The 27206-nt window shown below is 41.2% G+C and overlaps 1 protein-coding gene across 4 annotated transcripts in view; it reads left to right on the plus strand.

Annotated features, from left to right (window-relative positions):
- LOC103176297 (voltage-dependent L-type calcium channel subunit beta-2) overlaps nt 1-20430 on the plus strand; it is a 76312-nt gene extending 55882 nt beyond the window's left edge. For all 4 annotated transcript variants that reach the window (XM_007889749.1, XM_007889751.1, XM_007889750.2 and 1 more), the window contains exons 7-13: nt 2008-2088; nt 3164-3222; nt 4829-4938; nt 11764-11915; nt 12779-12874; nt 16448-16633; nt 18969-20430. In XM_007889749.1, the coding sequence (XP_007887940.1) occupies nt 2008-2088; nt 3164-3222; nt 4829-4938; nt 11764-11915; nt 12779-12874; nt 16448-16633; nt 18969-19460 (1176 nt within the window). In that variant the 3' untranslated portion in view covers nt 19461-20430. The remainder of the gene's footprint in view (nt 1-2007; nt 2089-3163; nt 3223-4828; nt 4939-11763; nt 11916-12778; nt 12875-16447; nt 16634-18968) is intronic.
- Nucleotides 20431-27206: the final 6776 nt, after the last annotated feature.

A 27206-nucleotide genomic window follows, 5' to 3' on the forward strand; every position in this document is an offset into this window, starting at 1 on the left:
GGGAGTTCTCCATATCTCTGCTCATTTAGCTACTATAGTATCACACACACCTACAGCCTATTTCAGTAATTGTTATCATTCATTCTGCCACTACAGATAACATTCAATCATTTGCTGAAATAATTGAACTCGATACTTATAGTTGTAACATAAGCAAACAATGCTAATCTGTCTTCAATACATTACATTTATTGTATATCGACTGCACGAGTTAAGGATTAGAAAAATGCAGGTACAGTGAATTTATTTTGTTATGAAACCAGGGTCGACAAACAAATGGGCAAATGAAAAGTGAAGCAATAATTATTTATGTTCTGAGTTTCACTTTGAGAATTCCTTCCAATGTGAAAGGCTCTACACAAATGTAAAATTATTGTTTTTTTCCACAAATGCAGCATCAATTATAATAAAGAAAGAAATTAACATAGGAAAAAAATATTCTTTGAATCTTCCATTGTTGCAATTATAAAAGATATTGATTTCCCCCAGCGTGAGCCACTTCGAATATACTTGACATCTTGGCATCTATAGGATTCTGATAAGATTGAAAACAAAAGGCTTTCCTTTACCAAAATCAGGAAGCATTATTATTTTTTTGATAAGCCGGGTATATTCCATATATACTCCACACATGCGGAAACCCATCATCATGCTTAAGAGTATTCAAATTAGACTCAGTGTTCCACATATGTACCAGGTGCATAAAGCACATCATTAATATGAGCTAAACCTGTATCAGTATGTCCTTCCATCTTTTTATTGTAAATGTAAAAACACCATCCACATTTAAGAATTTGTCAAAGCTTGTGCAATCTTAAGGCACTAAGAAAATGGACCAAGGTGAAATTTCACTCCCTGTAACCTTCATGGTTCGGACTTCTTGTAAAAACTGAACTAGGCAAAAAACTTCCGAATTTTGCGGTCAGTGTTTCTCAACCTCCTGCGGTGTCCCCATGTGTTAACCTGTTTAAATATTTACAATGCTAGTGTGAATTCCTGCCACCCTTAGCACCATTTGCTCCTGATCCTTGTTTGCTCAGCAGCTGCTGACTTTTATTTCACAGCGAGCATTTTGAATCCCACAGTGCACTTTGTTTCATTTTCGCAGAGATCAGATCTCATGCCCACTTAACACCTACTCCAATTCACGGTGGCATCACAATCCTTCATCAGCCTCCGAAACAAGGCTATAATAGTGCATTATATCAGAAAGGGGAAAACTGGTTACATGGAAAATCGGGAAATGCCCTCCCTGATGAGTGACAACTACAATAGCCAATCTCTGCCCAGATCCTGCCGTCCTGCTTAATCCCCGACAAAGTTTTTAAACAATTTTAAACAAAGGTTTTATACTGAATCGTCAAATCTGTACAAAATTTTAAACTTAGGTGTGCAACATTTTAAATGGGATTGAAAAAGTAAATCCAGATTAATACCTTAGGATGGATGTATCTAGATAATAATACAAGGGCATAGGTTTAGGGTAATTTAGGGACAGATATCAAGTATTTCTTTATGCAGAGGATAATCAATGACTGGAACAGGTTGCAAGGAAAGGTGATAGATGGTATGACAAGGGGATGGTGAAATGGGTATTCTGGGAGGATGAGATCAGATGGGTTGAAGGGCCTTCTTCATCCAAACTAATCTAAGAACCTGGTGGAATAGGCTCAGTGGGCTGAATGGCCTCCCCCTATTCCTGTTTGCCTCTGTTCCGATTATAGGTAAAATGTCAAATGCAATAATTATTTATTATTCTACATAGAGGCCTGCAACCACCTATGTACACTTTCACCGTATTAACAAGAGCAACAAATTGCCATAAAAACTGTTGATTTATGCAAATATTCTCAGCAATTTTTACAAGAAATATAACCTTGCAAATAGTCCAATTGCTTGAAATGTGTCACTGAAATAAAGCACCGTGCAAGGGCACGTAATCATTGCCTCTAGGTTTGCAGTGGAGATTGTCAATAACATTTCTGAGAAAATGTTGTCTTTGCACAGACTGAGCACATCCCTCCCTATGATGTAGTGCCTTCAATGAGACCAGTAGTGCTAGTGGGGCCTTCTCTGAAGGGATATGAGGTAAGCACAGACACTGACTGCATTTGTTATTATCAACAGAAATGTAAAATTTGTTATATAAGTGATGAGCAAATCAACAATTTTTTTGGTATGTGTCATGTTCCATTTATAGCAATCGACCCAAAAGTACACAGACACTACACCCCACAGTATATCCTGTGAAGCGCTTTGAGACAATACAATACAACTTAACATTTACACAGCATCTTTTATGCTGGGAGGACAACCCAAGTGTTTAACACTCTTGGTTTCGGACCCAAACTGGGGGTGGGAGCCAAAGTGGGGTGGGGAATGGCACGGTCACAGCGGTAGATCATGAGACGGACCTTGAAAGAGATGAGTGAGGGAGGGAGGGAGGGAGGGAGGGAGATGTCCTCCTGATGGGAAAGGCGCTGCATCAAATTCAAGGATTATTACTTTTATAATTCAAATTCAAATAAATGTTCAAAGCACAACTTAAACGAATAGATCTTTGGAAGTTATTTTTTGCATGTGGGTGATTTTGCAGTATTTCTTAACAGATATCCTTAAACCCTTGATACAAGCTCATGGGAACGCTCCTCCAACTCAGTCTGTTTTCTGAATGTTTATTTCTTCCCTGTCAATTTTCTCCCCACCTCTTCACCTGAAGGCATTTGACTTCTTTCCCTTCGCATGGGCTATGGTTTCATAGGAGCTGGGTGCCTCTGGCACCACAAGTGGCCATAATTCAAGTGTAGGCTTTGACAGTGAGTGCTGACAGGCCTATTCAACCGTGGGACACATCACAGTCGAGCCTGACCCTGTGTTCACCAACATCCGTGCGCAAAACCTTTATAAGAACTGCTAGAGAACTGGCTTTCAAAGCCAACATTTTCCAAAATTCTGTATGATTTTTAAGTCTCATAGTCGAAACCAGGAAATATTTCAAGCAAAGATTGTAATGATATTATACTTGAAACTTTTTCATCTATATTTTATTTTAAAAAAAGTTTGGTCCCAACGCAGAGATTGCTCTTGCAGTTGCTATCTAGGCTTTAAGTTCTTCGTTTGTTTCTACATAAGGTTTAACTTTACATTGCGTTCTATTCTTTAGGTGACGGACATGATGCAAAAAGCACTTTTTGACTTTCTGAAACACAGCTTCGAAGGAAGGTAAGTGCTGCCAAGCAGAACATTCTCTATTGTAAACAGAATTTTATTTTTATTTAATAAGTGAAGAAGGAGCTATGGGTGGACTAAAGCCCTCTCTGTGCTGCTGGCTATCATCTGTCCTAACGCTCACATTGAATGCTTTAAATGTCACAGTCAGAACGATTTAGCATTTTGAATTTCTTTTTGCCCACAGCTGAAGAGAGAGTAGTGTTCTTAAAGGTGCAGGCCCACTTTCTGTGTTACACCATCACCTTTCAAAGAATGACCCAACAATGTTGACATCCCATTCCCTGGCGGTGGAGGGGGATTGCAATAAACACTCATTGGGGAAATGACGGGATGAAAGGAGCAATGGAGACGTCTCAAAGACGTGATAAGGCGGTATATCAAATGCAAGGATTATTATTTACTATTATAGCATTGGATCTGAAAATGCGTTCAGTGACATAAAGTGCATCTTATCCAGGGAACACCGTGTATGTTATTTAATACGTGTCAGTCTGGCTCAGTTGGAAGCATCTCTCACCTCTGAGGCAGAAGGTTGTGGCTTCTATATCAAGAATTTGAGCTCACAGTCGAGGTTGACACTCCAATGCAGTGCTGGGAGAGTGCTGAATTGTACTTCAAATGAGACTGTAAACCGAGGAGCTATCTTGTTGCTCAGATGGATATTAAAGATCTGTGGCACTATCCAAAAAGAGAAGTGTTTGTTCCAATATCCTGGCCAACAATATCTGGGATAAAATAGATTATTCACATCATGGTTGTTTGTGGGACATTTGCTGTGTGCAAATTGGCTACAGGATTTGCCTACAAATTACAGTGACTATACTTTACAATAAATCCTATGAAATGCTTTGAAATGTGCTCCCGATGTAAAAGGCACTATATCAAAAGCAAGAATATTATATATCGAGGCACCGTTTGTGCTCCTGTTTTCTCAATGAGCAACGTTTCAGCCCCACTTTGCCAGAAAACTAAATTACAGATTTTCAAGCACAATTGTATAGATAAGGCTTCCTGCCTGAGGAAATGATCCCATCCTCTTCAACCTCTTGAGTATTTCAATCACACAGCATTTGTGTCACAAACTCAGCAATGCATAGCCTGGTTTGTTCCCTGCAGGCTGGCCAGTTCACACACTAAGCTGAACAATGTCCAGCTTTTTTATCATCAGGTTGCTGCCAATGTCATTTCCTGTTTGCTGTGTAAACCAGGATGTGATATTGGCGGCCACCTGATAACCTGGACGTTGCTGATTTTAACGTGAAAACTAGACAGTGCAAGGGAAGTGAGGGAGCTGTTTGAATGGGTCCAGAGTCCAACCATGTTAAAAACCGTATTCACGCAATAAGCATGTTACATCAGTGCTGCTCTACAACACCATTGATTTTAACGTTTCTAAACTACTAAATAACGAACGGCCAAGGCATTTGTAATGAAACAACAAGATGTGCCAATCCCATGTATGTATGTGAAAGGCACTATATATATGTACATTTGTAATGTGTTGTGTTTTGCTTCTATTCAGAACAACATTTGAGTTTTAAGTGTTAAAATACAAACCTTCTTTTGTTAATCGCCTTTCTTAATTGCTTTCATGCAGGATATCAATCACACGGGTCACTGCTGACATCTCCCTTGCCAAACGCTCAGTATTAAATAATCCCAGTAAGCATGCAATAATCGAACGCTCTAACACCAGATCCAGCTTGGGTAAGTCTGTTAGCCTGAGTGTCTACCACCGTGGTGTGGAGTTTACACATTTCTACGCCTAGCTAAAATTGACAACTGTGGCTAAAATAAACTAGTGTTTAGTAAATATTTAATGATGTTCATTGTTGAGTCTCATTGTGTTCTCCATGCTTCCAATGTCCTCAGTTGTATGCATTGGTTTCCTGCACTGGTGCAATAGAAAATAGTTCATTTTGCAACCAGTGAAGTCATCATAAAAACGTCAAGATAAATGCACTTCACATCATGAAGAACACCTCCTTTAGGAATCCATGTAAATCATGTTGACCAGTAAGAAATCAGCGCCAACAAGATCAGTTCAGGGGAATAGAGTATTTGCCCTAATCACCTAGAATTACAAAGTCACTGGATTCACCCTAAAAAACACTTTGCTGCCCGTATTCTCACCTGCACCAAACTCCGCATCCCCATTACTCTATTCCTTGCCAGGCTCCATTGGCTCCCCATCATAGAACGATCAAAACTCTGTGACTCCCTGCCTCAATCCCTTCGCATTGCCCCTCTTCAGATCGCACCTGAAGACTTTCCTCTTAGACTGTGCCTATGGTCACCTCCCCTTACTCCCTCGGTCAGTGTCAAACGACCCATTGTTCAGCACTCTGAGATGCTACTCTGTATATTAGGGCACTATATAAATGCAAGTTGTTGTTGTATGTCGTGTTCAGGTTCAAAACATATTACCCAATTGAATCAACTCTGACAGATAACTAAACTGCACAAAGTACGCTTTAGACAATAAAAATATTGTGTGACTATTAAATGAGTTTGTTTATATCTTTTACAGTAAATTCACATTATTTCCAATAAAATCAAATTCACGATGTCTACTAATGAATATTTGATACAGGGAAACTTTGCTATAGTGCCCTTGGCTGGATCCAGTGTCTCAACGACTATGAAGTGAGTCATGAAAAAATGGTTGATTTGCACCTTGTCAGGTTGCTGCCGATGTAACTTCCTACAAGTTGCAAGCATAGGAACACTGTGCAGGCAACAATACTAACACCGTTTTGTGTGTGCTGCACAAAACATGTGTGTAGGTGTGCAGAAAATTACATCAATGGTGACCCAGCAACCCAGAAGGCGGACATTGTTCACTGCGAGGCCTGTCAGCCCCAGTAACCTGGTGTACCACACTTCCTGTTAGGTAAAGTAAAGTCAAATCTATATAAGTAGAGGCAGTAAAGGTGAAGTGGTTGAAGGTCTATATTGAAGAACGCTACAATGGGATTTCCCAGTAATCCACTTTAGGTATAACAGAAGATTTCTTGAACTGGTGTCATTCTTTTATTTATATACTCTTCAAACATTTAAGGCATTTTCAATTCAGCCCCAGCAATATTCTTTGATCACATTTTCACCAAAGAACTGTCTACTAAACCAGTGTGACATTTTCATTTGCTGCACCAGCCATCCTGTGAAATTGACTGTACTGCATATCTGCACTCTTTACATAAGTAAATGGTGAATGTTTTTTTATATGTGTGTTGGTGCTGTATGTACAATATGTTATTTGCAACCACTGCTTCTTAACTAAGTCTGTGCTTTGTACAAACCTGATTGTCTTGGCTTTTTTTTTATTCTTTTGCTTCATTATTGCCTTCGGTTTGCAGATGCTTTGGGTAGGTATATGACGTAAGGTTTGCTCTTTCTGTTTATGTTTGCCCTTTGGCTGGGTGCATTCTTTGCTCCTCTGTCTTCTCAGCGCTAACACCTTTGAAATCTTCTGACAGATTGGTTCCACTCATTGTACTTGAAGTGATGGACACAGTTGATCTGCAGCTCATGACATCTTTAAGACAATCAAAACTATTAAGTGCTTGGCAGGGAAGTGGGCTGCGTAATTGGCACCTTGTACTGGAAAAGTACTTTGGGAATTAATGTGTTTCCTCCAAGAAAGTCTACGTGCATCATGAAACCTCATGAGAAATGCCGCTCTGATAACATTTCAGATCAGAGCTGGAATATTATGGGTTGGTACAATGTACATGAGGTTGGTTTCCTGGAGAAGAATCGTTTGATTCTTCAGTCACTGTATACCTAACCTTTAGAACTCATTGATACTATCCATCTTTCTAGCCCCCTTTTGATCTATAATAATAATAATAATCCTTCCATTTGATATAGCGCTTTTTTGCGTCTTTTAGACATCTCAAAGCGCTTCACAGAATATATTGTAAAGTGAATTGACTGTATATTTGTGGGCGAAACACGGCACCAATTACGTACAGCAGTGACCCACAAACAGTCGTGGATTGAATTGACCAATTTTTTAAATATAATATCCATCTGATTATTATTGTTTTTTTTCTTGATGGATTATTATCAGGCGGATGGAGTAAGGAAACTTACCAAAGATTTTGCCCTGCCAGGAATAGAACCCACGTCTCTCGCTTGCGAGGCGAGTGCTCTAACCACTGAGCTACAGGACTCTATAGGACTTTCTCAAAATCCCACTTTAAAATCTACCTTTTCATCCATGCCTAAGGTCATCTCCCTCTTCTCTCTTTCTCAATTTCCAATCCCGCCACAATGAGATGCTCTGAGATGTTATCCTATTTCAAGGGCGCTATATACATGCAATGTTGTTGTTTATGTCCCAAAAACCCATTTCTTTTTTGTTCTTCTCCTCCAAAATGTACTCCGCAGCCACCCATTACCTCCGCCCCTCTGGCCTTCACCTATCTCTGACACCACACTTTTGACCCCGCTGCCCCGGTTTCTGTCACCTCGATCATCTCCCAAATGAAGCCCATCACCTGCTATCTTGATCCCATCCCTAGCCCTCTCCTCACCTCCCAGTTCCACCTCCTTGCAACCCTACTAACAGACATTGTCAACCTTTCTCTGTTCACTAGCACAGCTCCCTCCCCCTTAAAAACAGCCGTCATTGCCCTCACCCTCAAAAAAACGTCCCATGACCTACCTTTCTTCTCTAACTACCGTCCCATCTCCAACCTTTCCTTTACAAGGTCCTGGAATATTGTTGCTTCCCAGCTTCACTCTTTCATCTCCTACCACTCCTTTTAGGAACCTCTCCAATCTGGTTTCCATGTTACTCACAGTACAGAGAATTCCTTAGTCAAAGTTACAAATGACATTCTGTGACCAGGGCTCTCTCTGCCTCCTCATCCTTCTCAATCTCTCTGCTTCCTTCGACACTATTGACCAATTTATGCTTCTCCACCGTCTCTCTTTTCAACTTCACCTTCATGGATCTGACATTGCCTGATTTCACTCTTACCTTTCCCATCGTCTCCACATTGTATCCGGTAACGGCTTCTCCTCTAGCCTCCACACCGCCATGTGCAGTGTGCCTCAGGACTCTGTCCTTGGTCGTGCTTTTTAATATTTAAATGCTCCCACTCGGTGATATCATTAGCAGGCATGGGGTTAACATCCATATGTATGCAGATGACACTCAACTCTATCTCTCTGCCTCCAACCTTGACTCCAGGATCACTGCTGTCCTAAGGGATTGCCCGTCAGACATCAAGTTCTGGACGAGAGCTAACTTTCTCCAGTTGAATGTCAACCAGACGGAGGCCCTCCTGATAAGCTCCCATCAGTGCCTCCCCTCCGTAGGTACTGACAGCATCACTATTTGTGGATGCTCTCTATACCTCACTAGCATTTCTCACCTCTAGAAGAAGGTTGTGGGTTCCATGTCAAGACTTTGAGCTCACAGTCCAATTGACACTCCAATGCAGTGCTGGGAGAGCGGGCTGTCCTTCAGATGAGACTGTAAACTGAGGAGCTATGTGCTTGCTCAGATGGATATTATATAAAAAAAATAATAAATTGGTCAATTCAATCCATGACTGTTAGTGGGCCACTGCTATGCGCAATTGGCTGCTGCGTTTTGCCCATAAAATCTATAGATAATTCACTTTACAGTACATTCTGTGAAGTGCTTTGAGACGTCCTGAAGATGTTATAAAGTGCTACATCAAATGCAAGGATTATTATTATTATTAAAGATCTGTGGCACTATTCAAAAAGAGAAGTATTTGTTCCAATGTCCTGGCCAACAATATCTGGGATAAAATAGGTCATTCACTTCAGGGCTGTTTGTGGGACATTTGCTGTGTACAAATTGGCTGCAGGATTTGCCTACAAATTACAGTGACTACACTTTACAATAATTCCTATGAAAAGGCAATATATAAAAGACACTATGTCAAAAGAAAGAATATTATATCTTGAGGCCCCACTTGTGCTTCTGTTTACCCAACAAACAATGTTTCAGCCCCAATGTGGCAGAAAACTAAATAATGAATTTTCAAGCACAGTTGTACAGATAAGGCTTCCTGCCTTAGGAAATGATCCAGTCCTCTTCACTCTTGAGTCTTTCAATCACACATCGTTTGTGTGATTGAAACACACTCTACACCTCACTGAGCTGGTACAGAATCTTGGTGTCTTGTTTGACCATCAGCCATCCTTAAAATCCCACATAATAATAATAATCCTTGCATTTCATGTAGCACATTATCATGTCTCCGAGACGTCTCAACGTGCTTCACAGAATATACTGTAAAGTGATTTGATTGTATAATTTGTGGGCGAAACGTTTGCACAATTGTGGATTGAGTGACCAATTTATTATTATTTTTTTGAAGGAATTATTTATTACCCCTGGAAAAGCGACTAAGAACCGGGTTCCTACTTACAGCTAGGTAAACAGAGGCATGCGGAGTAAGGAAACTTGCCCAACATTTTGCCCGGCTGGGAATTAAACCCAGGTCTCTCGCTTGCGAAACGAATGCTCTAAATGCTTAACACGAACACTCCATTTATGAAAAAAAAGAATCAAAAGACTTATTTAATCTGTGCCCACTCTCTGCCTTTTGCCAACCACATCTGCTCTGGACTATTAATCTCTTAACCAAATCCATCTGCAAACGGCAGATAACAAGTGCAGCACTCTGCATTTACTAGCGATGAAAGGCTGGCCTCCGACTGAATTTCTTAAAGTTCACTCTCCATTAATTAACCTTAAAGTTCATCCATGCCATGACACACTCTGCCTTCCGCATCTCCACAACATTAACCACCTCTGCTACTAACTCTCACCTCTGGCTCCTAAGCCCCTTATCCACGCTTTTGTCACGCATAGGCTTGACTATTATCAACTCCTTGCTCGCCAGACTTCCCAATCTTACCTACACAAGCTACAGATTATTCAGAACTTTGCAGCTTGTGTCCTCTCCCACACCAAGATCCATGAACCTGTCACCCCATCCTCACCCAACTTCACAGTCTCCCCAGAGGAATGAGTTTAAGATCTTCTTCCACATTTTTAAAGCTGTCCATGGACTTGCTCCTCCCTACCTCTGCGACCTGCTAAAACCTTACCCATCTGGCCGCTCCTTCCGCTTGGCTGGCACTGGCCTACTCCATGTCCCTGGCCTATTCCATGTCCTTGTCCTACCCACCTTCAGCCTTTCTACTCCCATCTTCTGGGCCTCCATCCAAGACCCCTTCACCTTTCCACCCTCCCTTGCCTCCTTCAAGGCCCATTTTAAGACATTCCTCTTTGACTGTGCCTTTGTTCATCCTCCTCCTCCTCAATTCCAATCTCCAGCTCAGGACAAATAGTTGACTGTCCAGGGCCTAGGGACCCTTCCTATGTGAAAGGTGCAATATAGATGCAATTTGTTGTTGTTGTTAAGTGTTCCAAGATGCTACCTGCCTGAAGGGCGCTATATAAATGCAAGATTTTGTTAGTGATGTAAAAGGCTATTTCACAGTCATTTTCCAGCTGAGCCTGTGGTAGTCTCCAGTGATGTATTTGGAAATGTGATATTTCAGATTGTCCGCTCTTGTCTCATATATCTTTGGACAAGATGCTTGGTGAGGAACTTGATTTAAAGTAACTGTGAGTTGTGGCCACCAGTCCTCCTGAATAATTGTCCATTAGCCACATGGCTATTTGTGGGCCGTGCGACTATAAAATAAATGTGACATTTGCCTACTGAATGGCCACTGCGCTTGATGAAAATTAGGTGCGATAAGGCAGTATAACAATAGATACAGTAGAAAGGTCATTATCCTCGCAAATTGGGGCCAGACCCATTGAAGATATGGAAATGATGCAGATAATAGATCTTGACGCAGGATACAAATTGGCTACAGTACTAGCACAAATTCTTCTGTCAGGAGTTTTACTGTCAGCTCTTCTCACTCTCTCTCAGCCTATCCCTCTCGCTCTGATTCTTTCTCTCTGATTCTCTCTGTGTGTTTTTCTAACCTTTCTATCCATCTAAGAAAAACTTCCTAGGATCTGTTCAAAAAATGCTCCATTGCAACGTTAAATCTATGTACTGTGTTCTACTGACTTGGTACATTCTAGAGAATTTTTCTGGATTTACTACGGTATTTCAATCCCATTTAACATTTCATACACCTCTATGAGATCTCTTCTATGGTGTCTTCTCTCAAGGCTGAGTATTACTAGACAACTAGTAGCCAGCTCCAATCACCATTGGCAGTGACTTGAGACAAGATCAACTTGAGTTAGCTACAACTGATGTGTGACACAAGGAAAAAAAAGTAGCAATGAATTCTTGTTCTCAATTCTAAAACAAATAGAAAGGGTAAAAAGTCAGATTCTCTTCAGCTACCTGAGGACAACATATTCTCTGTATTGATTCAAGTGGTTAAAAGAATTGTACCTAATATTACATTATAAATTGTGTTCAGAGAACCTGGAAATCACTTAAACATTTTGAAGTTTGTAGATTTTTTGCATTGATTGAAGTGTTTTTAACTCCTCCATTGTAGCTGAAGTGCAGAGTGAAATTGAAAGGATTTTTGAACTGGCAAGAACATTGCAGTTGGTGGTTCTTGATGCGGACACAATCAATCATCCAGCTCAGTTGGGTAAAACGTCCCTGGCTCCCATTATAGTCTACGTAAAGATTTCTTCTCCAAAGGTAAATTCTTCTTTATGAATGCTTGTGAGTCTGTATCATTTGTTTTAAACAAGTGTTTCTGTAATTCTTTCTTCGTGCTTCTTGATATTAAACTATAAATTGTAACTATCAACTGTAATTCCACAATCTTACCTACTAAATGATAATAATCATCCTCTCACATCAGAAGGATGCCTCGAAGTCCTGGATAGGATTTTACTGTAAAGTATACTTTGTAGGCGAACATGACAGCCAATTTACACACAGCATTGTCCCACAATCGGCCATAAAGTGAATGACAGATTTTATCTGGAGGATTGTTGGCTGGCACATCAGGAGAAACTCCCTTCTCTTTTTGAATAGTGCTATGGTATCTTTAATGTCATAATTTGCAGACTTGCTTTAACATCTCATGCAAAAGACAGCGCTTTTAAGATTGTAGAGCTAACTCCCCGTGCACTGTAGTGGAGCAGCAGCCTAGCCTGTAAGTTAAAAGTCCCATGAAGTGGGAGTGAGCTTTAACGCACAACCTTCTGACTCAGAAATAACAGCTACCAACTGAGCAAAGCTGACACCCAAAGGGCAAGCAGTTATGAGTTGCTAAATACCACTCAATTTACTGATTCACTTATACATACGATAATTCTTGCATCAACTGGTCAGTTTAGATGTTTTAATACGTTTTTTTACAAAATACAAAGTCACTGCACTTTTATAGACAAATCCTGTGAAGCATGTTGAGACATTCTCCTGATATGAAAGGCACTATATCAAATGCAAGCATTAATAGTATTAATATTTTATATGCATTTTGTCAAATGCTAGTTACGTTTGCTGAACGTTTGTGGCAACTTATTAATCTTCTCCTTGAAACTTCCTCGTAGGTTTTACAAAGATTAATAAAGTCCAGAGGAAAATCCCAGGCTAAACACCTGAATGTCCAAATGGTTGCAGCCGACAAGCTGGCTCAGTGTCCTCCAGTGAGTACTTCATATTTTTGCATATAATATACACCATTCAATACCACACGACCATCAGCTCAGAAATAAGAAGGATTCCAAGAGCTTTTCTAATGTTAATTCGAAGGCTTGCAGAAAATGCAATACATCAATACAAATATATCTCGACGAACAAACTGTACTTCAGAATTTTGATAATTTGTGCCCCATAGAAAATCAAGGTGCTGAGTAGCCAGCAAACAAAAATGTACCATTGAGTCAAATTGAGCCAAGTATTAGTATATAAGCCAGGAAGCTAACCGGTTTAATACTCGCTAGTTAGGTTGACAATGGAAACATTGCAGGTGAGTGGAATCAGTCAGGATCTGTTTCTGATAACAACCAACACTTCTCCAAGAAACAATGTATGTGCATTGATAGAGATCATCCAAAACTCTGCAGCTCGTGTACTCTCGCACACCTGAATCAGTGACCTCATCACTCCCACTCTCACCTGACTCCACTGGCTCCCCATTCCTCAGAGGATCGAATTCAAGATCCTCATCTTCACTTTCAAGGCCATCCATGGCCTTGCCCCCTCCTGCCTCTCTAACCTGCTGCCTCCCTACCAACTTGCCCGCTCCCTCCGTTCAGCGGGCTCCAGCCTGCTCCATGTCTCCTGCACGACCCACCCTACCATCGATGGCCGGGCTTTCAGCCTCTCTATCCTCGTATTCTGGAACTCCATCCCACAGTCCCTTCATCTCGCTTCCTCCCTTGTCTTCTTCAAGGACGGTCTCAAGACCCTCCTCTTCGATCGTGCCTTCGGTCGCCCTCCCACCTCTCTGCGTTCCCTCACCCCTACCCCATCCTTCCCACATGCTCGGGTCCTGACCCCTGACTGTCCAAGGCCTTGGGACGTCCTCTCGATGTGAAAGGCGCTCTATAAATGTAATTTTGTTGTTGTTGTGGTTGATGTTAGGGAAGGGCAGGATCAACTGGCATATAGTTCAGACTACCATCCACATCAGCTAAGCAGTCTGTTAACACTCCTACATAAAGAATAGCCATGTGAGTGAGGCACCAGAGGGCTTTTTGGCATTATAGGGACTGCTGGAACTCATGCAACTACGCCAAGATGAGTCAGCAGCATCTGCGACACAGCAGCCTATTTTTACTTCTACTGACATATGTGGGAATGTCATCTAAGCCAGGGGCCTTGCATATTTTACAGGGGTTTCCAAAGATTAAAGGCTGCTTACTTCAACTGTGCTTTCCATGCAGTGGTGGCGGTGTAGGTACAGTGCTTTTATGGCTCGATTGTCTGAAACCAGATCAAATTAAAAGCTTATTAAATGACAGGATCCATCTTAAATTAGGATATGAAGATGCTTCTTAATACCTCCTTCATCTTTCTTTTGGGAATGCCCACTTGATAATCCAAAATAACTCTTTCATTCGAAACTTTTTAGCGCAATAACTTTGACTTTTCATTTCAATGATAAAAGTTACAATAGTAATAACTTACACTTGCAAAGTGCCTTTCTCAAAGGGAAACTTCTCAAAGTTCTTTATAGATGGAATGAAAGCCAAAGCATGGTGGGAGGAGGGGGAGAGGTAGCAGGGAAGTAGCCAATGTTGCAGTCCAATAAATAGTTTTTAGAAAGATTTTGAAAGCAGAATGGGGGATATGAAGTACAGAGATTTAGGGAGACAGTTGCAGAGAACAAGGACAGAATAACTAAGCTTTCCTAATAATGGAGGGTCAACAACAACAAAATTACATTTGCATAGTGCCTTTCACATTGAGAGGACATCCCAAGGTGCTGGACAGTCAGAGTTTCGGACCTGAGCTGGGTGTCGGGAATGGGGAAGGTGGGGTGCGGGGGGGGAAGCAGGGTGATAGAAAGCATGGTCAAAGAGGAGGGTCTTGAGATGGGTCTTGAAGGAGGCAAGAGAGCGGCTGTGGTGGAGGGACTGGGGGATGGAGTTCCAGAGGGTGGGGGCAGTGTGGCAGAAAGTCCACCTGCCAATAGTGGCAAGCGAGGCGGGGGACGTGAAGCAGGCTGGATGGTAGGAGGTTAGGAGGTCACAGAGGTAGAGGGGAGCAAGACCATGGAGGGCCTTGAAGGTGAGGACCAGGATCTTGAACTGTATCCTCTGTGCGATGGGAAGTTAATGGAGTCAGGTGAGAATGGGGTTGATAGGCTCTTGGAGCCTGGTGCAGGAGAGGACATAGGCTGCAGAGTTCTGGATGATCTGCAGCCTATGAAGGGAGGAGTTGGGGAGGCCGACAAACAAGGAGTTTGTATACTCAAGCCTCAATGTAATGGAAGCGTGATTGAGGGTTTCGGTGGCCTGCGATGTGAAGCGAAGCTGGGCGATGTTGCGGAGGTGGAGGAAGGCAGAGCGGGTCATGGCACAGATGAGGGATAGAAAGGATAGTTGAGGGTCAAACAAGACGCCAAGGTTCTGGACTCGCTTAGTAAGGTGGAGTGTGCAGCCATGGCTGGTGATGCTGTTAGCGCCTGAGGTGGAGGCACTGACTAGGAGTCAATCAAGAGAACATATCATTAGCGCTCATCCAGGACTTGATGTCTGACAGACATTGTGTCAGGACAGCAATGGTCCTGGAGTCAGGGGCAGAGGCAGAGTGAGTTGACCCCATGTCTGCAGATGATGTCACCAAGAAGGAGCATATAGATATTGAAAAGGAGGGGACCAAGAACAGAGCCCTGAGGAACGCTGCACAAAATGGTGCGGGGGCTAGAGGAGAAATCATTTGTGGAGATGTAGTGCTGTGAGAGGTACTATCTGAACCAGTCAAGGACAGAGGTGAAAGGAGAGGCAATGGATGAAGATAGAGCGGTCGACAGTGTTCGAAGGCAGCAGAGAGGTCAAGGATAACGATGAGGCAGAAGAAGCCCTGGTCGCTGATGAATAGAATATTATTTGTCACTTTGACTAGGGCTGTTACTGTGCTGTGGGCAGTATGGTAACCCGATTGGAGGGTTTCATGAAAGGCGTGGCGGGAGAGGAAGGAGAGAAGCTGGGAAGCAACAACTTATTCCAGGACCTTGGAGAGGAAAGGGAGGTTGGAGATGGGGCAGTAGTTTGAGACATGAAGCATGCCTGAATTTATGGAGAAGGAAGAGGCAGGCAAGGGAATGGGACCAGAGGAGAACAGCAGTAAGCTGGGGCAAGGTCATAGACGCATTTGAAGGCTAGAATGATAAGTGAATCCATTAGAGAATACGGGAGTCAATGGAGCCTGGTGAGAATGGGGATAATATGTTTGTGGAGCCTGGTAAACTATAAAATGAAAGACTAAAATTTGCCACTTATCAATAACTACAGATATGAAACGTTCCTAAGCATGAAATGGAAAGGAACATATTTGAACTTTTGACCACACAGAATACAGATATTGTCTTTAAAAAGCAACCAAAACATTTCTAAAGCACCCTTCATGCGGGGAAGAATGTTCGAAGGGTGAGAGCATTTTAGGTTTCAATTTGGGATGTCCTCCCGATGTGAAAGGCACTATATGAATGCAGTGTGTTGTTGTTGTTGTCAAACAATACGCCTTTTAAAAAACTTTCTGAATTTTGACAGGAAATGTTCGACGTGATTCTGGATGAAAATCAGCTGGAAGATGCCTGTGAACACCTATCTGACTACCTGGAAGCTTACTGGAGGGCTACACATCCCCCGAGCAGCAACCCTCCCAACCCTCTCCTCAGCCGCACACTTGCAACTGCAGCCCTTCCCACAAGCCCAGCGCCAGTCTCCAATTTACAGGTACATGTTCTTACTTCTCTCCAACCCAACCTTTATTTCTGGGACACAGAGGAAGAAGGACAAAGGAAGACAGAGATTCAGAACAATCAGATCATGCTGGAGATGGAAACATTTGATTACCTCTCAACTTCAGGATAGCATCTGAGACAATACCCCTAGGTTTCTTTGCCTACATGTTTATAACAGGCTGGAGCTTTGCATGAGAACATCACTTAACCCTGTTTGTGGTAACTGTGATTAATCATCAAAGTAAACCCAATAAATAGCTGTTGAGTGCTTAAGGCAGAGGGCCACTGGCCTTTAAAGGACTAACAGAGAGAGGGGGGGAGGCAGGGCAAAGAAGACAAAGGAGAAAGTGGAGTAGAGGACGGGGGATGATGGGTTAAAGAGGTGTTAGTGATGCAAAACAAAGGGGGGGGTTTGCAAAAAAACAGGGGAAAAGCGGTGTTAATAATGCAAAACAAGGGGGGGGTGGAGTTACAACAAAATAGGCAGACCAGAGAGAGAAAAAGGTGTGTCTGGGACCCACGTGATATGGTAATGGTCACAGAAGAGAGGGAGGGGGAAGGTGAGCTGTTATGGTTTGAAATTATTGAAATTAATATTGAGGAGAGGGCTGTAAGGTCCCTAGCAGATAGGTGAGGTGCTGTTCCTTGAGCTTGCGCTGTGGTTCATTGGATCAGAGTAGGAGACCATGGATGGAGAGGTCAGAGTATAAGTGGGATGGAGAGTTGAAGTGGCAAGAAACCGGAAGCTTGCAGACAGAACGGAGGTTTTCGGCAAATCGGTTACCCAATCTGCGTTTCGTCTCCCCAATGTCGAAGAGACCACATCATGAGCAGCAAATGCAGTAAACTACATTGGTGGTAGTACACGTAAATCACTGTCTCACTAGAAAACTGTGTTTGAGCCCCTGGACAGCGGCATGGGAGGAGGTGAAAGGGCAGGTATTGTATCTCCTGCACTGGCATAGGAAGGTGCTGGGGGGAGGAGAGCAATTGTTGATGGTGATGGAGGAATGAACCAGGGAGTCACAAGGGAACGATCCCTTCGGAATGCTGAGAGGGGAGAGGAAGGAAAGATATGTGGTTGGATCACGCTGGAGGTACCGGAAATGGTGGAGAATTATTGATTGTGGGGTGGAAGGTGAGGACTATCACGATTCTGGGGAGAGGGGGAAAGTGTGAGGGCAGAGGTGCAGGAAATAGGGCAGATACAGTCATGGGCCCTGCCTACTACAGTGGATGGGAATCCTCGGTCGAGGAAAAAGAAAGACATTTCAGTTGCTCTGGCGTGAAAGGTGGCATCGTCAGAGGAGATGCGACAGCGGTGGAGGAACTGGGAAAGGGAATGGAGTCTTTACAGGAGACGGTTTGGGAGTAGGTGTAGTCCAGATAACTGTGGGAGTTGGTGGGCTTGTAAAAGATGTCTGTTGATAATCTATGCCCCGAGATGGAAATGGTGAAGTCGAAGAAGGGAAGGGAAGTGTCGCAGATGGACCATGTGAATGTTATGGAGGGCTGGAAGTGAAATTGGTGAATTTTTCCAGCTAACTGCAGCCCCAACACAATTGTCAATGTATCTGAGGAACAGGTCAGGGGGCAAACCTGAGTAGGCCCGTTATAATGTGCTGTTTTACGTCCAGAAAAGTAGATCTCGTGCTCAACAGATCTGGGGAAATGAATGGTCACTGGTACCACTTCTGGATCTAGCACTGTGCACATGCACAGGGAGTTCACCAGTCCACACCGGAAGTCAGAGGTGTACCATACTTCCGGTACCACAGGCCCACAGGCACTGTAAGCAAACTTGCGCGCTCTAGCTTACCTTATCTTACAATGGGGTTACGCTCTATAAATGGTTCCAGCTGTAAATTACAGAAAGGAAAGTGAGTCAACGTTTCGGGGCCACGACCCTTCGTCAGATTTTAGTGGTTTGATTTGATACAGTTGACCAGTATTAAATTAACATTTAGTTTCAGTCGTGAGGGAAAGTGACTAGTGATAGAATTTACATGTATATAGCGCCTTTCACATTGGGAGGACATCTCAAAGTGCTTGACAGTGTTGGCTAGGCACCCAAGCTGCGGGTGGAAGCTGAGGGAGGGGCAAGTTAACCAAAAAACCAAAAAAGCACGGTAAAAAGAGGTATATTTTGAAACGTGCCTTAAACCAGTTGTCTGTCTTTCATCTAAATTTAGTATGAAGCTACTGCTAGATTTAGGAAATGATTTGTGTGGTTTATCAGCTTGTAAACTAATCGGACTGAAGGGCAATGATTCTTGAAGTGTGAAGCTCTGACTAACATGGTTGTTGCATGGTGTGGTACTAACCAGGGTACACAGGGAGAAACAAAACCCGAGCGATCAGCACCTGAGAGGACTGCTTCCATAGAGGAGGAGAAACAAACTGAACCGGTGAAAAAGTCCCATCACCGACCTTCATCTTCCGCACACCACCACAATCACCGTAGTGCTGCAAGCCGGGGACTGTCCAGACAGGAAACATTTGACTCAGAAATGCAAGACAGCAGGGATTCTGTATATATAGAACCAAAGGATGATTACACAGAAAGCCACGGGGATCATTACGGTACGCACCAGGACCACAATCACACGGAGGAAGTACAAGGTGGCAGTGACCACAGGCACAGAGAATCACGACATCGGTCGAAGGAACGAGACCGAGAACAGGACCACAATGAACGTAACAAACAGCGGAGTCGGCATAAATCAAAGGATCGATACTACGAACGGGATAGTGATGTTGTGTCGAAAAAAAGGAATGACGTCAGTGAGTGGAACCGAGATGTGTACATCCGCCAGTAACACTTGCCTGCGAGGCACCCCTATTTGTGTTCCTTCATATGTTACGCAGTTTTTGTGTAAAGATATTTACCTTGATTACCCTCTCCTTGTCTGTTGCAAATGTGTTACTGTATATTTCAAGAGCTATTTCATACAGTTGTTGCTTCCACGGCAACAGCATGAGTAAAGGTGAAATAATATTTCATATTTTTCAGTATTGCTAAAACATGGTACAATTGCAGATATCCTGGTGTTGTACTGTGCTTGAAGCTATTTTTCGGATCGTTGCCAGCTGAACAATATCTGTTACTCTCAAACTACTGTTAATGTTCTTAAGCAACATAGTAAAGGTTTGAACTCTCCTGTGTATTCAGCAAGGTTAGATCAGCACATAAAGAGTTTACTTCTTTCTCGAAGTTTATGTTCTGCATGCACAACTTTTTTTTAAAAAGAAAAAATCTTGGTTAAATCCACTCTTGCTCGTACTTGTAGTTGACTGTGTTTGGAAAAATCTGGTCTTGCCTTACACGTCAAAAGGATACTTAAGAAAACACTTTTATATGTACTGGTACTATGTACTGTATGTTCAGTATCATTCTGTTTGTATTCATACCAATTGGAAATCATTTACAACAAAAGAATATAGTTTTAACCACTTTTCTTCAGAGTCCTAATGCTGTATTTTCTCTTTCTAATCATGCTGCCTGCAATTTAGCCAATACTTAGAAATGCTGATAGCGAATGCAACCTTTTTTTAGCTTTTAAAATTCAGTCTGCAGCACACGCATGCATGTACATTTCATCGATATGAGCGTGAAAAATTCAATATAATATATAGACATATATTGTTCAGGTTTTTGTAACATGAATAGTTTTAACTGGCAAGATGGTGACCAATGTTGAAAATTTACTTGATATCAATAGTCTAAGTTATTTACCAAATATTCAATATTTATGTAAGTTCCACAATTTTTTGTTTGTTTTAGAAATTGCCTGTTTTTTCTTTTATTTGTAACAAAAAACAATGTTTCCCAATTGCTTTGAATTCTTGCTTAAGAAGCATACAAAATATAAGCTGTGCTGGGTACTGTATAAGCACATTTGTGGAATTATTTTCAAACTCAAGATTTGCAAGCATTTGTATATATTTCATAATTGCCTTTGTAGATATTGACAGTAGATGAACTTGTTGCACTGTTTAATGGAGTGATTTATTTAACTGTACAAATGGTGGCTGTACATGTTAACTTAACATGTAGAAATTTCATTGCATTAACAGGAACTATGTTCCACTGCTTCTGTTATATAAAAAAGACACACTTACTTTCAATCATTTTGGCTGAAATAGGTTGTTGCTTTGTCTTCCTGATTTAGCTATTGAGTGCAATTTTTTTGTCATGCCAATCTATTTACTCTCTCAACTATCAGACCGATCATTTTCTCCAAAGAAGCAAAAGTGATATGCTGTGTGTGTGTGTGTTACAGAGTGCATCAACTGTGGATTTCAGACCATTCACCATTTTCCATTTGATCACTTCTTTAGCTTCCCACATTGATAGTTTTGCTGCAGAAAGACAGCTTTTGAAGAGAATAGCTTCAATAAAAACATAACAACAACTTGCATTTATATAATGTCCTTCATGTGGGGTAGTGTATCGGAGAGCTTATCCTACAGGATAAAGAATTAAACCTGAACACTGTTGTACAGCGGCTTTGGATTTTGGTTTTCAAACACTGAAACTAACCTGTTGCATTAATGGGTATTTTGTAAGGTAATAGCATCTGCTTTCACTTTATAGTTGAGAAGTGTGCATATTACATAATATTCCAATATTCAAAATCACTTCCAAATTATTAAATGCGGGCAATTGGTTTCTGAGAGACTCTCTACGTGTATCAAGTATCCTTTAATATGTCAGCTAAGTACTTTGGTCAATCCAGCAATTAATCATTCATAAAAGCTCCCTTTCATAGCTAAAGGCATAGGTCACAAAACCCACAGCAAACTATTTAGGGAAACTTATTTTATGAAGTTGCTGAGTTCAAGGTTGTTTCAACATACAAATCAACTGAATGATCAACTGTCAACTTGAATAATAACAATTTCCCAGTCATTAAATCGTACATAATATATGCACAGCACATGATTTGCAAAATGTGAAAAAAATGATTTTGTGTGTTCAGTATGAAGGAACTATTTTACAACCACTACTTTCAAAACTATGAAATCATAGATGCTAGGATGGACTGGGCAAAGGCTATCACCCACAGCTGTCAAGTCTCAATAGTTATGTTTTCTAAATGCATAGTGTTTATTCCAAATTGTAGCTTTTCTGACATCATCTATGGAGCCTTTACGTAAGGATGCTCATGAAGGCGTTTTGGATCAAGTAAAACATTTGTTTGAATGACCGATTGCAGCTGGATAGTTGGTAGCAGTCAGTAAAGAATTCAATAACCACTTAACCAGGTATTTTCATGAACATAATATGATCAGCATAACGATCACACAGAAACTCAGGTCATGGACTCCTGTTCTATTTGGGTAGAGCTATTGTTGTGGGACTTTTAGTGTCAGTTTAAATTGAAACTGAATTACAGTGTCAGTTTTGATCAGCCGGCCAACAATTCTAATAATGGAAACCTCACGTAGTCTTTGGAGCTATTTACAGCAATATCATGTTGTTGTCTAGAATATCCAATCTTATTAATAAAGGATTTCAGAGCACTTTACGAATGCCAACAATTTAAAAATAAAAATCTTAAAAGTCTACACAAGAAATGAGAGCAGAATTAGTGAAATAGTAATCTTTTATTCTGTTGGTAAGAGTAACAGATTCCTTTATTTTTCTCCTCAGCTCATACATTATGACCTGTTGATATGAGAACAGGCCAAGGAGACATGGCTCTAGGCTTCTACCAATTCCATACTGACATGGCTACGAGGAAGCAGCTGGGGGACAATCTACCCTCACATAGAGTAGCCTCACTTCTGCTCCGATTCAGTGGGATAATAATAATAATAATAATAATAATCCTTGCATTTGATATAGCGCTTTTCACGTCGGGAGGACATCCCAAAGCGCTTCACAGAACACACTGTAAAGTGAATTGACTGTATATTTGTGGGCGAACACGGCAGCCAATTTCGCACAGCAATGTCCCACAAACAGTCATGGATTGAAAATGACCAATTTATTATTGTTGTTTTTTTGGAGGGATTATTATTAGGGATCAATGGAATGGGGGTTGAACAATATCCTGGCAAACAACTGCCTTCTACTCTGCTGTGCCACATTATATTGTTTGTTACGCTACATGATAGTAGAGTATCATATATGGCGTATCATATATATCTTAGTATCACATTCATGGTTACGCGTTTCACACACAAAATACAGTCAATCCACTTTACCATCTATTGGTGAAGCGTTTTGAGACGTCTCAACGGTGTGATAAGGCACTATATCAAATGCAAGGATTATTATTATGATGATGATGCAACAAAATATTACATACCTTTGTCAAAGAAATCACCTGCCAAGCATTGCTGGGGTTGCAGTCAGGGTTCGTTTATGTTCTAGTCGGGAAAAAAAATGTTCAACTCCACTCTTTATACGTTATACTTTGGTGGACACTAGCCAGGAATGGTATAATATATGCATGCACATATCAGAGTATTTGCTAGTTCTGCACGGTGATCCCAAACAATAATCAGTCTAGGCATTTACCATAAGGATATTTTGCATCTTCAAAAAAGCTACAAGGTAGGTAACTCTTCCTAGTTTGCCACACTGCACAGCACAAACCCCTGGGGATCAGGATCTGAAGATGGAGGTTTTGTTGGCAGGGGGAAGGGGAGGTGGGGTGAAGGAAGGGAGGAGGAAAGGAAGAGTTAGTACAAAGGTTGTCATCCAAGCAGCTGTCACCATGACTCTCAGATCTAAATAGTAACATTTTGCAAATGTAAGATTACTCCAAATAGAAGCCAAGCAGATGTTGTTTGCTCTAAATACTATACCTGAGGGTTCCCATGTAGAATGGGATGAATGACGCTTGGCAGAACTAGGAATGCATGTATAGACACAGCTCCCCAAACTGAAATTCATCCACCATCTATAGTCTTGAAGTGGAAACAAAGGAATTAATGATTATCTTAACAGATTCAATGTATTAATGCGTGTGGAAAATTGCAATTTCCAGTCAATTACTAAACTGGCTATGGCTATGAACTTGGATTGGTGATGATATGAGTGACAGACACTGGCAATGGGCACGGAACTTTTTAGAAAAACAGTGCTACAATTAATATATTTTTTTAAAAAATGACAATTAGTTTCATATTTTAATTTTTTTAACAAAATCATTCTTGAAGTGAGAAGAAACATTTTTTTCCAAAAAAAAGGCTGACACAAAGCACATTTCAATGCCAAAAGCACAAAGAATTTGAAGATCCTCAACAATATTAACCTTAACACTAAACTAACAATACTGACTTCAATAATGATCACAATAAAAGAATGGAAAAGAACGTAAAAATGAGACCATAATAAATGCCAAGAATATTATTATTGCCTTGGGGAAAAATAACATCTCCACCAAGGAACTTAGGAAACATAGGAATAGGAGTAGGCCATTCAGCCCTTCGAGCCTGTTCCGTCATTCAATTAAATCATGTTCTGTACCTCAACTAATCCTTTCAATTCCAATTTCCCGCTTTTCCCACATATCCCTTGACACCCTGAGCTACCAAAAATCTATCAACCTCACTCTTGAATCCAATATCCACCACCTTTTGGGAGAGAGAGTTCCAGATTTCTATTACCCTCAGTGAAAAAATGCTTCCTGATTTCACCCTTAAATGGTCTGGTTCTAATTTTAAGACTATGCTTCCTTGCTTTGGATTTCCCCACCAGAGGAAATAGCTTCTCTATCAAATCCCTTTATCATCTTAAACACCTCAATCAAATCACCCTCAACCTCTAAATTCAAGGGAATACAATCGAAGTTTATGCAGCCTTTCCTCGTAACTTAACCCTGGTAACATTCTGGTGAACCTGCCCTACACCCCCTCCAGGGCTAATATATCTTTTGTGAGATGCCTAAAATTAAACGCAGTATCCAAGTGGTGTCTGACCAATGGTCTGTACAGCTGAAGCATCCTTTCTTCCCCTTTGTATTCTAGGCCCTTTGAGATAAAGGACAACATAACATTTGCCTTTTTGATTACACTTGGAACTAGTTTTTAATGATTTATGGATATAGACACCCTTCCATAGTTAAATTTCTCCCCATTAAAAAAATATTTTGTTTATCTTTTTTCAATCCATAGTGGATGACCTCACACTTCCCTACATTGAACTTCATCTGCCACAGGTTTGCCCACTCACTTAATCTGTCTAAGTCCCTTGTAACTTCCTACTCCCAGCTACACAATTTACTGAGCGTAGTGTTGTCTACAAACTTGGATATAAAACTTTCTATTCATACAAATCATTTATTTCTATAACGAAAAGCTGAGGTCCCAGTGCAGACCACTGGGGGACACCATTTGTCATGTCCCACCAATCAGAGAATGTTCCTTTTATCCCTACTCTCTGTTTCCTGCCTCCCAACCAATTACTAAACCATGTCACAATGTTACTTCCAACTCCATGCGCTTCCATTTTCACTGATAATCTTTTGTGTAGAACCTTATCAAATGCCCTCTGAAAGTCCATATAAACAACATCCATAGACAGTCTCTTATCTACCATTTTAGTGGGCCTCAAATAATTCAACTGGATTAGTCAGACACAACCTACCCTTCACAAACAATTGCTGACCATCTTTGACAACCTCATACCTGTCTACGTGTTTAGTTCAGTGTTCAAGTTTTTATACCATGGAGAATCAGGACAGTATGTGGGTGAGCAACAGAAAAATCTGACAATTTTGGATTGTGTCTCTCATCGATGGCAAAAGGTCATATCACGTGCTACCTACCCTCTGGTTTCTTTTAACAACAACAACAACAACAAGATTCCATTTATTGAGCGCCTTTCACGTCGGGAGGACCTCCCAAGGCGCTGTACAGTTGGGTCAGGACCCGAGCAAGGGGGACCGCTATTGTATGCATAAATAAATCTACTCTTTGACAAATTGGGCAACAACCACCCGTTGGGACCACCAAGCTGGACAATAGAACTAAACTGTATTTTCATTGGATCACAGAGATGTCTCTCTGCTCACTTAAATCAGGTTTCATTGAGGTGAAAGGGCAAATATACACACCCATTAAAGTCAAGACAAATTGCAATTTATTAACGTACAATTAAATAAGTATTAGAATTGACACATTTAACTAAAAACCAACAGGAATGACTGAAAAGGATAAAGGTGCCTGAGATTATGTTCAGGAATGAATTATACAAGGATAGGTCGGGAGGTGCGATGGAATGAAGTTATTGAAAAATGAGTGAGAGGATATTGAAATCCCAGCACTTGTAGACCACCCATTGGATATGTGGAAGCAGTACCCTGTCAAGCATTGGCTAACCGATTAGTGGGAACCATCATACCTAGATATGGTCTGTTGACTATCATTGAATCTTACAAAGGTTCACATTTCCCAAGAACAGTGAACCAGGAAGTTCGGCAGCAATTTGGAATTAAGCATAATTAAGTCCCTTCATCCCCTCAATCATTTTGGTTGCCCTCCTCTGTATCCTCTCAATCGCTGCAATATCTTTTTATGTTGCAGCGATCAGAACTGCACACAGTATTCCAAGGGCAGTCACACCAATGATTTATCAAGTGGCAGGATTACCTCACTATTTCAGCTCAATATTGCCCTTTTAATACAACCCAACATCTGGTTTGCCTTACTCACTGCTACCAAGTACTGTTGCGAAAGCTTTAATTTATTGTTAATCAGGCCACCACAGGTCCTTTTCATTTTCCGTACAGATTCTTTTCTTTCCATTTAAATAATTGTCCCTTCCTGGATTTTTTAACCCCACGTGAAGCACTTTGCATTTCTCTACATCAAATTTCATCTGCCATTGATGTGCCCAATACCCAACTATTTTCAAGTCCTCCTGTAATCTATCCTGTTAATCTTTGCAGTCTACCACCTTCATTAGCTTTGTGTCAACTGCAAATTTAGCCACTAGTGCTTGTGATTTCCAGCTCCAGGTCATTTCTGAAGATGTTAAATAATCAGGGTTTATCAAAACAGACCACTGTGGAAGTCCACTGATGATATTCTCCCAGCCTGATGACATTCCTTCTACCACCGCCCTCTGGGTTCTATCGGTCAGCCAATTAAGTATCCATTGCAAGATACGTCCTGATTCCCTTTTTTTTATTTTCAGTGTACCAGCCTTTCATGAGGAACTGTATCAAAGGCCTCAGTGAAATCCAGATGTACAACATCCACTGGCTTACCATTATCAACCTCTTTTGTCACATAGTCAAAGAAAACCAGTCAGTTAGTTTGGCAGTATCTCCACTTCATGAACCCATATTGGCTTTTATCATGTTATTACTGTTCAGATGTTCCATGATCTTATTTTTAATAAGAGTCTCCATAACTTTAGCCACAATAGATGTCAAACTCACTAGTCTGTAGTTTCCTGGGTTACTTTTGCTACCTTTTAAAATTAGGAGTAACATCTGCCATTCTCCAGTCCCCAGGCACCTCTCCAGTGTTTGGTGATTTCAGAAAGATTTGTGCCAGAATTCCTGCAATTGCCTCCCTTGGTTCCTTAAGGATCTTTGGATACA

This window comes from Callorhinchus milii, unplaced genomic scaffold, assembly GCF_018977255.1.
Source record: "Callorhinchus milii isolate IMCB2004 unplaced genomic scaffold, IMCB_Cmil_1.0 Scaffold2, whole genome shotgun sequence".
Taxonomy (NCBI): domain Eukaryota; kingdom Metazoa; phylum Chordata; class Chondrichthyes; order Chimaeriformes; family Callorhinchidae; genus Callorhinchus; species Callorhinchus milii.